At 38.8% G+C, this 15,177-nt stretch overlaps 1 protein-coding gene and 1 long non-coding RNA gene across 5 annotated transcripts; both read left to right on the forward strand.

Moving 5' to 3' along the window:
• The first annotated feature begins 3,635 nt into the window (after window positions 1-3,635).
• LOC120746453 lies at window positions 3,636-4,595 on the forward strand. The gene is made up of 4 exons (XR_005698852.1): window positions 3,636-3,821; window positions 4,006-4,171; window positions 4,292-4,374; window positions 4,473-4,595. It is a non-coding gene; the product is annotated as an uncharacterized LOC120746453 (long non-coding RNA).
• A 2,204-nt stretch (window positions 4,596-6,799) lies between these two features.
• LOC120746447 lies at window positions 6,800-12,891 on the forward strand. Of its 4 annotated transcripts, none has more exons than XM_040051860.1 (12): window positions 6,800-6,902; window positions 7,049-7,156; window positions 7,913-7,984; window positions 8,078-8,710; window positions 8,806-8,892; window positions 9,327-9,840; window positions 9,953-10,021; window positions 10,789-10,883; window positions 11,299-11,425; window positions 11,591-11,708; window positions 11,792-11,868; window positions 12,006-12,891. In XM_040051860.1, exons 6-12 carry the CDS (start codon window positions 9,769-9,771, stop codon window positions 12,141-12,143), a joined length of 696 nt encoding a protein of 231 aa, XP_039907794.1. In that variant the 5' UTR covers window positions 6,800-6,902; window positions 7,049-7,156; window positions 7,913-7,984; window positions 8,078-8,710; window positions 8,806-8,892; window positions 9,327-9,768; the 3' UTR covers window positions 12,144-12,891. The 4 variants fall into 4 exon arrangements, 3 of the variants coding, with proteins under 3 accessions (XP_039907794.1, XP_039907795.1, XP_039907796.1); XR_005698841.1 differs by having other exon boundaries at window positions 6,806-6,902; XM_040051861.1 differs by lacking the exons at window positions 6,800-6,902; window positions 7,049-7,156; window positions 7,913-7,984; window positions 8,078-8,710 and having other exon boundaries at window positions 8,738-8,892.
• The last annotated feature ends 2,286 nt before the right edge of the window (window positions 12,892-15,177 follow it).

Consider the following 15,177-nt stretch of genomic DNA (forward strand, 5'->3'; position numbering starts at 1 on the left):
CTTAAAGCAAATGCAGTCTTGTCATGGTCAGAGTTGCCCACATATTTAACTAATTCAAATACAATTACTGCATTTAAATGCTTAAATAAAATTTGAATTTGAATTTGAATTATGTTCTAATAAAAGGCATTGTTTAATACTTCTTCCATGACAACCCAAATAAACCAGTGATAGGGAAACGGGAAGATTAGTCATCAGGCAAGGTTTACTGTTCATTTACCATGCCCTGATAACAGTAAGCTTAACAAAAGAAAAATGTTGGGGACGAGAACCGGGCAGCTGAGCCAGATCAAAGACATTACTAAAACAAAAAGACGCCAACAGCTTCCCTAGTGGAAATAAGATAATATGCAAAACAAAAGGCCTGTGTAACTGCTTGACACGTAAGGTCAGTCACAGGATACAAAAGTGTCATCACCTGCCTAACCTAGTGTTTTTAACACTTAAAGCTCAGTTGAATGTGTTTGGGGTACCCCGATCTTATCTGTCCAGCCTCACACCCAAACACTATTCACACACACAGACACCTACTAACAAAAGTTCAAAGATAATCTGAAGCCAACCTGCTGGCTTGGGAGCTGGTTTTTTGAAATTATCCCAGGCAAGCGATTGGTCTACTGTTCCCCAGATCAGCCAATAGAGACGTGCCAATTACCTTTGTATTGAGTGTATTGAGTATTGAATGAGGCTTGACACCTGAAAGACAACAGTAAGAGAAAACAAAGAGCTGGGTACCATGGCACGTAACAGATGTTGCTCCATGCTCATTTTTGATTGTCTCAGTAAATATGTTAACTGCAAAAACACTGAAAATCTAATTCAACTCACTTGTTCAATAGAAAATAATATTTTCCTTCTTGTTCGTTAATTTTCAAGTTACTCTAAGTAATAGTAGTCTTAGAAGTATAAACACAATTTTCAATTCTCATAATTTATATGAAAGTCTTAAATCACATCTTTTACAATATATTTTAAGCAATATGCTTTTGTCTTTTTCTCTGACATTCATTGTCTTTAACATTAATATTCTGAATTACCTATACAATATCTTGCCTTTTGATTACAGGTTTCATAATTTTTTTTTTTTTTTTTTTTTTCATACTGTAACTCAGTATTGGCAGAAATATTTCTACCAATACTATTTTGATTATATTTTATACATGAAATAACAAGGTCGCACATTGCCTTAACATTTTAGTTTTTGCTTCATTATTAGAATTAAATTAGTATTATTTGTTAATTCAATGCAAACTGATGTGTGGGACAAAAGTCACATGACATAGAGCCAACCCACTTTTGATCTTTCGGTATTTCAGTCGTTGCGTCGCACGGACAGATAACGTAGCTTTCATTGCGACAGGAAACGTTTATATGTGGTTACGCCGTCATTACATATAATTATTATTAGTACACTGAACTTTTCATCGAGGCCTACGTGGACAAAAATTTTCGGTTTACCCACCAACAATAAAATGGAAAGGTGAGTAATTAACATTAAAAATGGGACTATTAACAAGAAACGAGAACATTCTAGCCATTTAATGCTAGTTATTTTCCTCAGTCTAATTAGAGAAAATTGTTTTAGATTGTTTGCGCTTTGTATATAGTCTTCGTCCAGAAATGTGTCTAAAAATCATAATTTTTAGAATTTGAAAACTTCAATAATATTGATATATTAACCAATAGAGAGCATATATAGAAATATAACATATACTTAAGATTAGATTTTGTACTCTTAGGCGTACATTTAAAAGTAACACCCTCCAGTTAAGCGTAGTGAAAACTGTTCAGTCCTTTGACTTTTGATGTTGTATCTTTTCTTAAATATATATATTCATTAAGAAAAAGAAGTGATAACACATTGAGATAATTGAAAAATACGTAACATTTTGTAGTACGAACAACTGCAGAGAGCGGCATCCATACCCCAGACACACAATCCCTCGAGAGTGACTCTAAATCTTCGTCTTCAAATGCAAAAGCTAAGGTAATTTCATAATTTTCGCTGTTTTTAATACACAACAGAGAAAGAAAACACAGAGTTTATATGTTTGTTAAACACTATCAGCATGTAATTATTATATTAAAAATTTCAATTATTTTGTACTGTAATCCAAAGTTTAAATTTAAAGTTAAAATCTTTTTGTGATGATCTTTCGAGGTAAAATAAATATTTCTTAGTCATATTCACTTACTAAGACAAATTTACTAAGAGATTGTGAAACTTGTCCTATGGGTTCGTTAGTGAAATTGTAACATAATGATGCTGTTGGATTTTCATAGAGACACTGTAGTGACAAACATTGAAAGTGTTTATATATATTTTTTTAAATGTATATCTGAATGTTGCAGAGGAATGAATCAGATGAATCAGCTAAAGTCAACACAGACAGTAGCAGTTCAGAAGAAAAATTTTTCACATCTGGTTTACCACAGCAGAAAACTTGAGTGAGAGTGAGAATGAATGGAAGGAGTTACGGCAACATCAGTCAGGAAGACTATTTAAAGAACTGCAGTGGACAAATATAATTGCCAGTGGAATCAGAACCCTTAATCCATACTGCAGTTTTGGATTTCGGAGACAGTGTGAAAAAACTCTCTTCAAGATCAAAGGCACCAGTTTTCAGGTGTATGGGGTACTGCAGATTTCAGGACTGCCCTGTCACTGTGGCTGTGGTGGACGAAGAGACACTGAAAGCAGAAGTCGTTTTCAAAGGAGGTGAGGTCTGCCATAATAACAAAGAGCTGAAAAGGCGGCCTGTGCGTGCACAATCACGTCAAAGTGCTGGAGAACTCAAAAACAAATTACCAAGGAGCTTGTACTTGGAGTCTTTACAGAAAGTTCCACAAAAGGTGATCCAATCTGGCAACAGGGATGATGCTCCAACAAAAGAAGTGTTGAAAAACATTGCATGGTCTGAAAGAAAAGCCAGTAGAGCAGATCCCAACGAGTTGATTAGCTTACGAAAGATAATTCAACAGTATCAGGACACTGAAAAGGACGTACTGCAGAAGATTCTGATGCATCCAAAGGGCATAATGCTGTGGTCTAAGAAAACCTTGTCAGTTTTTCATCAAAGATGCAAAGAAAACATTGTGTACTTTGATGCCACTGGAAGTATAATAAGAAAAGAAAGTGCTGGAATGCCACCTTACTATGTGTATGAGTTGGTTGTCAGAAACCCATCCAAAGGTGCTTCTCCTCTTCCAGTTGCTACATATGTCACATGTGACCACACTACAGCCTCTGTGACATACTTCTTGCAGGCCTTTCAGACTGATATGGTAAGAGCATTTGGTAATCGGGCCTACAACAGGCCTGTCATGTTCATGTGTGATGGATCCCTGGTACTCCTCCGATCCATTTCCATGACATTCTGCAGAACAAGTCTAGAGGATCTGCTGCAGAAGTACTATGTCTTACTCACTGGCCAGCATTCAGCACAGCAATTCAACATTCCCATTCTTCATCGATGTTTGAGCCATGTCATGAAAAATGCCAAGGACCTTTGTAAAAAACAGTGAAGAATAGAAAGAATACAAGATTTGTAATGTAAAGGTCCTACTAACAGTGATTTAATTTGTTCATTTTCTCACTGCATTCCAGAGAACTACAGGCTTGGAATGCATGTATTTGGGCTCCTTGCATGCTGTGATAACTTAAAAGACATGGATGATGTTGTCCATAGTGCAGCAATAGTGTTTTGCAGTCCTTGTAGTGGAAGGAACGTAACAAAACACTACAACAACTTGAAAATCCTTATGCAAAAAGGGGAACCCTGGATTTGGATGAAAAGACTGTGATTGCTGAAGATTACAAGGTTAGCTAAGAATTATTTTTTAAGTAACCATATTAATAACTTTTTTACTTGTGTCTGTCCCAAATGAATTAATGAATTCACATTATTTTAAAAATATATATTTTAAACCACAATAACATTTTATATAATTAATTTTTCTTTGGTTTGATAACTTGCTGAATACAGATATATATCTGTTTTACAGACTGATGTTCAGAATGCCCCCTTGAAGACCCATTTCCAGGTAATTGTTGACAATGCAACACTGGACTGTGAGGGCGAAAGAAACATCTTTCATGCACCCAAATTTATTGCCGGTCTGGTAAATCACCTTCTACCACATGCAACTTTGTGGTCATCAATGATGCTCGGTACGTTTTATTATTTGTTGTATTACTATCTTAAATTGTCAGTTATTCATTAATGTAAATGTGCTAAATGTTGAATTATCTATTTTAATTATGTTTTTGAATTACTTGTATTCTCCTTAGGGGATCTTGTACGTCATGGTACTGGTCCTGCTTACCAGCAGCTCAGTAAACTCTATGGTGACATTCAGCAATCCAAGAACCAGGTATCATAGCAAGAAGAATAAGTGAAAAAGAAACATAAATTGTATATAAATTTACAATACATAGATACTGACTTAAACAATGTACTATTGCATTTAAGAATTTTACACAAGACAATAGAACCCAAGGAATCATGGAGAAAAGCCAGTGGGATTTGAAAAAAGTATCAGAGCATGCGCAGTCGACATCAACGAGTTTATGGAAGTAGCAGTATGCTTCGTCAATATGCTAGCGGAGGAGCTTATCCCCACTGCGAGAGTCACCACATTCCCAAACCAGAAACCGTGGATGGACAGATCGATCCGCACTGCAGTAAACGCCAGGACCGCCTCCTACAACGCGGGTCTCGCCACTGGCGATATGAGCGCCTACAAAGCGGCCTCATACGGCGTGCGGCGCGCGGTGAGAGATGCCAAACGCAGGTACCGGGAACGTGTGGAGTCCCGCTTCCACCAGGGCGACACACGGAGTATGTGGCACGGACTACGCACCATTACGGACTACAAAGCCAGGGACACTGCGCCGATCAACGCCGACTCTGCATTCAACAACGAGCTGAATCGGTTCTACGCCCATTTCGAGGTTAGCCAGGCGGCTAATGCTATCTACCGCCTGACTACCGAGGACAGTGACGTCATCAGCGAGAGACCGGTGACCAGCATCGCGGAGCATGACGTCCGAGCGGCACTGAGGAGAGTGAACACAAGGAAAGCGGCGGGGCCAGACGGCATCACCGGCCGTCTGCTGCGCTGCTGTGCTGACCAGCTAGCAGGTGTGTTCACTTACATCTTCAACGAGTCCCTGGCGAAGTCTGTGGTCCCCACATGCTTCAAAAGATCCACCATCATCCCTGTGCCCAAGAACAGCAAACCCTCATCCCTGAACGATTACCGGCCAGTTGCACTGACCTCGGTAGTAATGAAGGTGTTTGAGAGGCTGCTGAAGAACATCATCTCCTCCTCCATCCCAGACACCACAGATCCGCTGCAGTTCGCCTACAGATCCAACAGATCCACAGAGGATGCCATCGCCCACGTCCTACACACCACTCTCAGCCACGTGGACAAGAAACAGGGTAACTATGTGCGAATGCTGTTTGTTGATTACAGTTCAGCGTTTAACACAATAGTGCCCTGCAGACTGTTCACAAAGCTGAGGGATCTGGGACTTAACAGCCGTCTGTGTGCATGGGTGTTGGACTTCCTCACTGGCAGAACTCAGGTGGTGAGGGTGGGCAGGTGCTTCTCCAACAGCATCACCATCAACACAGGAGCACCTCAGGGATGTGTCCTCTCGCCACTGCTCTACTCCCTCTACACTTCAGACTGTGTGGCCACCCATGGCTCCAACACCATTGTGAAGTTTGCTGACGACACAGTGGTGTTGGGTGCCATCTCCAACAACGATGAGGCGGCCTACATGGATGAAGTGAAGAATCTGGCATCGTGGTGCCAGGACAACCACCTCCAGCTGAACGTCAGCAAGACCAAGGAGCTGGTGGTGGACTTCAGAAGGGGTCAGCACAGAGACTACAAGCCCATTATCATCAATGGAGCTCCAGTGGAGAGGGTGCAGTCCTTCAAGTATCTTGGTGTCCACATCTCCTCAGACCTGACATGGGCTGCCCACATTCAGGTCCAGACCAAAAAGGCTAGGCAGCGCCTGTATCACCTACGACAACTGAGGAAGTTCAGGGTCTCTCCAAAGATCCTCAGGATTTTCTATACAGGCGCTGTGGAGAGCATCCTCACACAGAACATGACATCGTGGTTTGGGAACAGCTGTGTGAAGGACCAAAAAGCTCTCCAGAGAGTGATCCGTACAGCAGAACGCTGCTGCAGGATTGCTCTCCCCCCGCTTCAGGACACCTACACCAGGAGATGCCGGACTAGAGCAGCGCAGATACTGAAGGACCCGTCCCATCCTGGCAACAAACTGTTCCAACTTCTGCAATCTGGTAGAAGGTTCCGCATCTTCCGGGCAAGGACAGAGAGACTCAAGAGGAGCTTCTATCCCCAAGCCATCCGTGCCCTAAACACACACACCCGCCCTCTCACATCATCTATAATTGACTGAGACAGGACTCTTCCAGACACTAAACCAAGGCACAATGTACATTTCAATTCCTTTAATTTTAAATATGTTTATATTGTCTATCCTGTAAAATAGTCAGATATCTATTCATATTAATGTACAGAATTCACCTGCTTGCTGCTACTACTGCACATTCACCCAGTGTATATACTATATGTGTGTGTGTATATATATATATATATATATATATATATATATATATATATATATTCCTCCTCTACACCCCCCCAATTTTTGCACATGTCGAGGAGCGTGTCAGGCTACATTTCACTGTGTGTTATACTTGTATAACTATGCATGTGACAAATAATAAAGAACCTTGAACCTTGAACCTTGAAAAAATCCGTATCCAGAGAAGGAGACTGACAAGGCTTATCAAAAAATGCACGATGCCCTCCTGCTTGAATATGCAGACATGAAAAAATCAAGACAAAAGGTATGAATAACTTCCTAATAATGAAAATTGTGTTTTATACAACTAGAACAAGAAACTAAGAAAAAGTGAAAACATTTGGCTATGACTATAGAATTAAGAGATGATAAAATAAGTAAGCATTAAAAGTATGTATGTGTAATCAACAGTCTTTTCGCGTGGAAATGGAGAAATGGAAAGACAAACGCATTAAACGAAAAGGTGTGTACGTGTCACCGTTAGTGACAGAACTGCCACTGAAGAAAAAGAAAACTGAGGTAAGTCATCATCTTCCCATTATTTTCAATAATTAAACCTTGTGTTGTCCTCCCGATTGCCATACTCCTTTTGTCCTCTGGGGTAAAGCGTCTGCTTTGACTATTTATAAAGCATGAATTATAAATTATCATCCGTCTCCATGTTTCAATGTTTTATCAAACTGTATTCCAACTGATTACCTGAAATCTTTATGTGTTTTGACATTGTATTACACCTAGGCATGGGCCTTAGTGAACCCCCACTTTAATGCCAAAAAAATGCATGTCCATAGGTGACATAAGTGCAGGAGGAAGCTCAGGTTTTTTGCTTTTTGCTGGTCACACCATGTACAGCTTTGTTTTCAGCAGTTGTAGGCCAAGGGCATTTGAATTAAACAAGCTTTCAAGGCTGATTATTGTCTTTTGGAGACATACTGTATTAAGCACAGCTCGCGTGCCCTGACTGCAGGCAAGCAAGTTTGCAATCATACACTAGCATGTCCTCTGTACAGCTGGACCGGGCATCACATACTGACGATGTTTTTATCTCATAGTTCCTCTGTTTACTTGGGACGTAATGTTGGACAGAGTCCTTTAAGGGGACTAGGCACTCATACACAGTCATATCAGTTCCTGTGTGGTACACCAACAGCAGGACAGATGCTCACTCGTTACATACATCTCAAATCAGAACAAGTTTGTCTAATTCATGACCATATTCTTTTGTATATTATATTATATTATATAAAGTCATTCAAAAATGTTATCTGTTAACAGATAAAAGGGAAGACCACTGTTCAAACCTTTAAACAGGAACAGCACAAACAATATGATGCTCGTCAAAACCAGGTATTTTTAGAAATGTTTTTAATGTCTACATTTATGTTTTGTGTGTTATTGTCATAAATGACTCTGAAAATTGACATGTGTCTATCTTTGTAGGATGAGAGCCAGGAACAAATAGCCGTTTGCCAAAAAATAGCAACATACATGGCTAATAAAGCATCGGTCACAGTATGGAAAGGAGATTTATGTGCCTTCAAAGTGGATGCAATTGTTAATGCAGCTAATGAAAGTCTCTCTCACATGGGTGGACTTGCAAAGGCACTGTCTGCTACTGGAGGACATACTATCCAAGCAGAGAGTGATCTCTTCATTGCCAAAAATGGCAAATTAAAGGCTGGACAAGTTGCAGTTACCACAGCAGGCAAACTACCTTGCATGAAGCTGATTCATTTGGTAGGCCCGTGTCTGCAGAATGACCCCACAGTGCACATGATATCCCATGCAAAGAAACTTTTAACTAAAGGTATTTTGAACGTCATGACATGTGCAGAAGAGCACAAATTTTCCTCTGTTGCCATTCCAGCAGTGAGCTCTGAAATATTCAACTTTCCAGTCTCAATTTGTGCTGATGTTGTAGTCACCACAATCAAAAAGTACATTGAACATAAGAACCCCACAAGTCCTCCATTTGAAATACACCTGGTAAACAACGATGATCCAACCGTGAAGGAAATGGAAAGGGCCTTCAAAGAGATCCTTTTGGAGCCACTTTCTGATGTCAGGAGGACAGTGAGTACACCCAATTTTTTCCTTAATAAAAAAATTACTTAAAATGATCACAGCAGTAACAAATATTTTCTTTTAAATTCAACCCACAAATCAAGGGGCCAGAGGATTCTCCATCTACACTGGAAAGGACAGAGCACCTTGAGAGAAACACAACCGGTCCGACAAAGGACACTGCATCACAGGTGATGTTTCACAAACAAACTCTAATTCAATAACTATGTCATCTGTTTGAAAAACCAAGTTTGTTTGTACATATTTTTGTAATTATATATTAGATTTTATTATATGTATGTGTTGATGAATGAAAAAAAAAAAACAGACCACAGAAAAATGACAAATGTCAGTCCAACAATAAATGTAACTTTTACATGTTACTGGCCTTAATATTACAAAAACAACAGTAACGGACTCAATTTTTAATTTCTTAATGTAGTTTAACATCTCAAATAAATTACATTAAAAACTATGTCAAATTTGGAGATGTTTTCGTGTTGTTGCGTTAGGTACATAAAATACTTTTAAAAATTAGATTTAAAACCGTTGTAATCGATTACAATGAATGTTCTCATAAGAAGAATTATTTGAATTTAGTTACTATTGTCTTGTTGAAACACAGGTCGCATATTTGTGGAAACAACAGGAAACGGAAGTTGTTGTTTCTGTGGTCCCATCTCAGATTAGAGGTAACAACTTTGATATACGTCACAGTGAGTTCCTGACCCTTAGACCACACAGCTGGCTTGTTGGAGAGGTATGTAATCCAGTTATTTAAAAAAAAAAAAAAAAAGTACTGCATAAGGTTAACGTTAAAGCTGGGGCAGAACATTAGTTGTTCCCTACACATTCAGTGAGTACTGCTTTAGATCGACATTCCAGGCATATCCTCATGACTGAATACTGAGTATACGTAAGTAAAAATATCTTTATTAACCTTTGTATTCCAAAACTTTATCATGTTTACAAAGTAATAAAAGGTTATTTATTATACTCCTCAGGTCATTGAAAGTCTCCTCCACCACTGGGCCATTCGGCTAAATCTGGGGAATAATATCTGCATTATGAACCACTACACGAGCGGTGTGATCCTCTATGGAGAGAGAGAACTAATCAGGAGACAAAGCTTGTTCAAGGTAAAAAAAAAAATTTAATATATTCTAGAATTAATTTTTTAAAATTAAATTAATGTCTCAAAATGGAAAAAGTATTGTTGCAAATTTGTAATTAATTCCTAATATGTCACAGGTGAACTTTGAGAACTACAGAGCCATTTTATCCTTTGTGAACACTGGAAATATACACTGGAAGTTTCTGGTTAGTACTGTCATGGTCCTGAGCCTGCCGACTCAGTGTTTTGTGTTTCCTTATGCTTTTGTTCATTCCGAGTATGTATTCTGTTGTGATTTGCCATTTGTTAGGTTTCTGTTCTTTGCCTGCCTGCTCCCACTTCTCTGTGTTCCCTCTGTCTGTCCATGGTGTTATTGTGTCTAATTATGAGTCTGCCTGTCAAGTTCAGTGTCCTGTCTGGTTCTCTGTGTCTGTTAGTTTCCTGTTTTATTCTGAAAGTTCATGTCTCATGTCAGTGTGTTCAGTTTTACCACTCCCCCATCTCATTAGCCTAATTTCTCCCAGCTGTGTCTCCCTCCTGTGGCCCATTCCCTGATTACTCCTCGTGTATTTAAGCCCTGTGTTTTCTGTGCTCTCTGTTGCGTTGTCTGTGTTACGCCGTGTCAGTCTTCAACACTCTGTGTAACCTGGTGTTCATTCTGCGTCTCTGTGCCATCCTTCTCTGTGCATTTTCCCCCTCCTCCCGTGAGTGCTTGGTTTCTGGTTAGTTCTTTAGTTTTCCCCAGTTTAGGTTTGTTAACTCGCCGCTCTGCTCGTCCTGTTTTTGTCACTTCTGTAAATAAACACTCACTCGCACCCTAGCCAGTGCCTGCATTTTGGATCCTTTTCTCAATACACCACACGACTGCTCCTCAGCCGTGACAAGTACGAGCAGCATTTCTGTGAAAACAGTTTGTTTCAATAACACATTATTAATAATTTATGTACTTTTTAAATTTATATATCTATCGCAGTACATAAATGCAGATGACCGCTGTCTGTATTTGGTCGATCCTTCAAGAAACTCTTTGGAGCAGGAAGAGTCTGACCGTGCAGCCAAAAGATTCCGGTAATTATGCATTATTACATGTATATAATAACATGAAATATTAGAAAAGTGACAGGAGGACTTAGGAGGTCTTTTTCTAAAGGTGAACATATGGTTGTAGATTAAAGTTTAGTAAAATCTGTGGTTATCAGTTCTTTAAAGAATTTAAAAAAATAATTCAAAATTACACACATATGTAATTTTAAATAATAAAAAAAACCCACTGACAGTGTTTAAGCAGTGAGACATTTGAGACAGTTAACATTTGTAGATTTAAAAGAACATGTTAATAATTTTGATACTTCATCTAACATAATCTAGAGCACAGGGCTTTCTGACACACCATTAAAAACAGTGATATGTACTATATGTATCTTTTTCTGTGACTTTTATCTTTCATTTGTATATAAATGTGATGTATGTTATGTTCACAAAGTGAATACTTCAAAATGAGGAGGACATGCTACAACATAACAGACTGGGTGAATGTGACACTTCGAGGGGGAGTACTGACACATCCATTTCAACGGGATGGTTCTAGCTGCGGAGTAATGGTCATCATGGTATGGTACCACATTAACGCAATAATATTTTTCTGTAAAATTAGATAAGAAGATGGGGCGGGGGGTGTGGGAAGTTAAAATAATCTTAAAAGGTTAAATTGTGTAAACAGGAAGTGTAACATTTGCAGATGTTTTCAATTAAAAAAAATTTTGTTTTGATTTCAGATGGCCAAAGAAGTAATGGAAGCATTCCCAAATAAACCAGAAATGACATTTTTGATGACAAAAAAAGAGATGGCCCAGGCACGAAGGACATTTGCACAGACAATACTTGAGGCCTCCAGTGTGTAATATCTTCTTCAAATGGACATATTTATTTGTGTCAAACTGATGAACACTAACATATATATATATATTATGTTTTAGTATTTGACAGTGACAACAACTGTGCCATGTGTGCAACGGCGAAACCACCTAATCCAGGACCCTCCATCACTGACTGGGTATAGTATTTTTAAAAATAGTTTTATGTTATCTACAACAAAGTATTTGACTCTGTGTCTTTAAGGATTGTAATTGATTAAAACATAGAATTATTTACTTAATGTGTTTATGAAAGTTCATATGTTTTTGTTTACAGATCCAGTGTGATAACTGCAACCGCTGGTTCCATTCTGAATGCCTGGACATGACAAATGAACAGCTCAGCAGTGCTCAGAAGACAGTGGAAGTGTGTGCTTTGTGTAACCTAATTCCACATGCAGTGAAAGCTACTTGAATAATCTGCTTATAGTTGTTATTGGTGTTTTGAGGAACACATATGTAAAACACAATGTGTATAACATTCTTGCTTTGTGCACGTACTTTAAGTATTTCCTTTTTGATTTTTTTGGGTTGATTTGTGTGATGACAGATAATGAATAACAATATATCTAAACTGTGTAGTAGTAATATGAGAAATCAGTAATCTGAGAAATGTAATTTCTCACCCTGACCGGTTGAGGCAGATGGCCGCCCCTCCCTGAGCCTGGTTCTGCCGGAGGTTTCTTCCTGTTAAAAGGGAGTTTTTCCTTCCCACTGTTGCTCATAGGGGGTCATATGATTGTTGGGTTTTTCTCTGTATGTATTATTGTAAGGTTTAACTTATTATGTAAAGTGCCTTAAGTTGACTATTGTTGTGATTAAGCACTGAATAAATAATGTCTAAAACTGAAGTTGATACTTGAGGTGGTGTGTGAATGACATTTTGAAAAATTTAAATTGTGTGTGGAAAGACATTTCTTGTAGTTAAGCAAATACTTCAATGAACTCATTTTGTTTGGTAATGGAATAGGATTTAATTTTATCAGAAATCCGTACAGTAATTTTGGCTGTGGATCACAGGGTGCAGAGTGGGGGTCACCCAGAGTCATAATCCAGTGAAATATCTGCGTCACCTCTTACAGTTTTCCTGTAATCTGAGCTCAAAGATGTCAATATGTAGAGTACAGTAAAGCAAAATGGGAAGATTTTACTATCAATTTTCTGGAAATCCATACAGTAATTTTGGCTGTGGATCACAGGGTGCAGAGTGGGGGTCACCCAGAGTCATAATCCAGTGAAATATCTGCGTCACCTCTTACAGTTTTCCTGTAATCTGAGCTCAAAGATGAGGACATTAAAAGTACAGTTGAGTAAATTGGGTAAATTTTATTGTTAATTTTCTCTGAATCATACAGTAATTTGGGCTGTGGATCACAGAGGGAAAAGTGGAGATAAATCAAAACTGGGAGTGGATTGTGAAGTAAAATAGTGTCAGGACAGAAAAGACTGCATTTCTAAGCCAGTCGGCACCGATACCGTAATATGCGTAAGAGTAGTGCAACAACATTTTCAGTGCGGCTAGCTTGACTGTGACTTCGTAAGTGAGGGCTCACTTGACCACAGTGACATATATTCTGTCCTCATTTTCTTTCACCGAAAAATTGTTTCCTGCGGTGCTGTCTTTCGTGCTTGGCTCTCCTACCTTTGCTAACGTGATGCACATAGTGCAGAAGCCGATGCTGCATTCACTTACACTCGGATATCTGAGCTTCACCGTGAAAACATAATCGTACATTTGATATTTGATTGAATTTTATTGTTTTACCTTTGGGGTGGCACCTGGGGTGGCCAGTCTGGTTGGGGGGGTGGCCTGTGCCCCCCCCCAGGCCACCCCGCTGGACACGCCACTGCTGTCACATCAACACCCTGGTTAAGAAAGCCCGTCAGCGTCTCTTCTTCCTCAGAAGACTTAGAGACTTCCATCTGCCACTGAAGGTGCTCAAGAACTTCTACTCCTGCACCATCGAGAGCGTCCTGACTGCAAACATCTGCACCTGGTTTGGGAACAGCACCAAGCACGACAGACGAGATCTGCAAAGAGTGGTGCGCTCGGCCGAACGCATCATTCAATCAGAGCTCCCTGACCTGCTGTCCATCTACACCAAGCGGTGCAAGACCAAAGCTAGGAAGATTATGATGGACCTCTCCCATCCCAACAATGGACTCTTCTCACTGTTGAGGTCTGGGAAGCGCTTCCGCTCTGTTAAGGCCAAAACAGAGAGAATGAGGAGGAGCTTCTTCCCCCAGGCTATTCGGGCCCTGAACCAGGTTTAGGACTGGACTCTCCCACACACATCACATCACCACATGCACTCTGGTTTTTCTTTATGCACACTTCCTATAATTTATAATCTTTATAATCTCTTTCTGCTATTTGCACATTTTTTACTGTAAATTTCTAAGTTAATTTGTAAATTTATATAGTAAACTGTAAATTGTAAATACTGTAAAACCACTGTCATTTAATGGTCGGACATTGCACAGCTACAAGCATTTCACCCCCATGTCATACTGTGTATGGTTGTGTGTGACAAATAAAAAAAAATTGAATTTGAATTTGAATTATTTAATCAGTGAAACAAAACTATAGATTCAACTAATCCCAAGTAAGAATCAAACTTAACAAAGACCATTGCAGTAGTGCAAATATTATATGTACTTATATGATGACGTAAGATCAAAGTTGATGTTAACAACAATGAATATTTAGAAGTTGTTTTTTTTAATTTGATCAAAATTATAAATTGATCATCTTGTACTCCTAAATGACCAATTAACCATTTGGTTGAGAATCAAAAATATAAAGCCTACGATCATATTTATAGATTAATTTGCCATTAATTCCACATAATAGATATAAATGTGCCATAGAAACATTAATAAATAACCATAAGGATTTTCATTTCTTTGCTAAAAGCCATTTTCAGTTAACTAATAGATCCACATTCATTGAAAATATCAGATCAAAATCAGGTGGTCAAAGGTGGTTCAAACAGGTTACGCTTATTTTTAGATAGATTTATTAAAAGATCAGAATAAAATATAGTCTCAAACTTTGTAACTCTGCGACTCTGTGGACAGTCATGTATCTGTCAGCCTGTTAGTTTCCTTGCACTGCAAATATTAAGTATATACTCCACACTGATCAATGATCTGTCATTTGTCTTAGTATAAGTCGGCACACCGAAGAAAAAAATGTGTCTCAGTTCGTTATATGAGATGATGTAAATATTTAAGTAAAGATGAGGCTGAAATGACTTTAAGACTCTGAAAAATATATATTTAAAGTAAAACTGTAAATGCAGCCTGCAGACAATCTGTGTTCTGACTACATTTCATGTTCATGTTCACAGATTGCCAATGTAAGTTTTGCGTTTTTGTCTTTTGTTTGCTGGAGTTCTTTGCCGTTTCATTTCACTTCCAAAATACAATGTATGCTATATTTTCGG

This window comes from Simochromis diagramma, unplaced genomic scaffold (genome assembly GCF_900408965.1).
Source record: "Simochromis diagramma unplaced genomic scaffold, fSimDia1.1 OVJJ01000386.1, whole genome shotgun sequence".
In the NCBI taxonomy this organism is placed as follows: Eukaryota; Metazoa; Chordata; class Actinopteri; order Cichliformes; family Cichlidae; genus Simochromis; species Simochromis diagramma.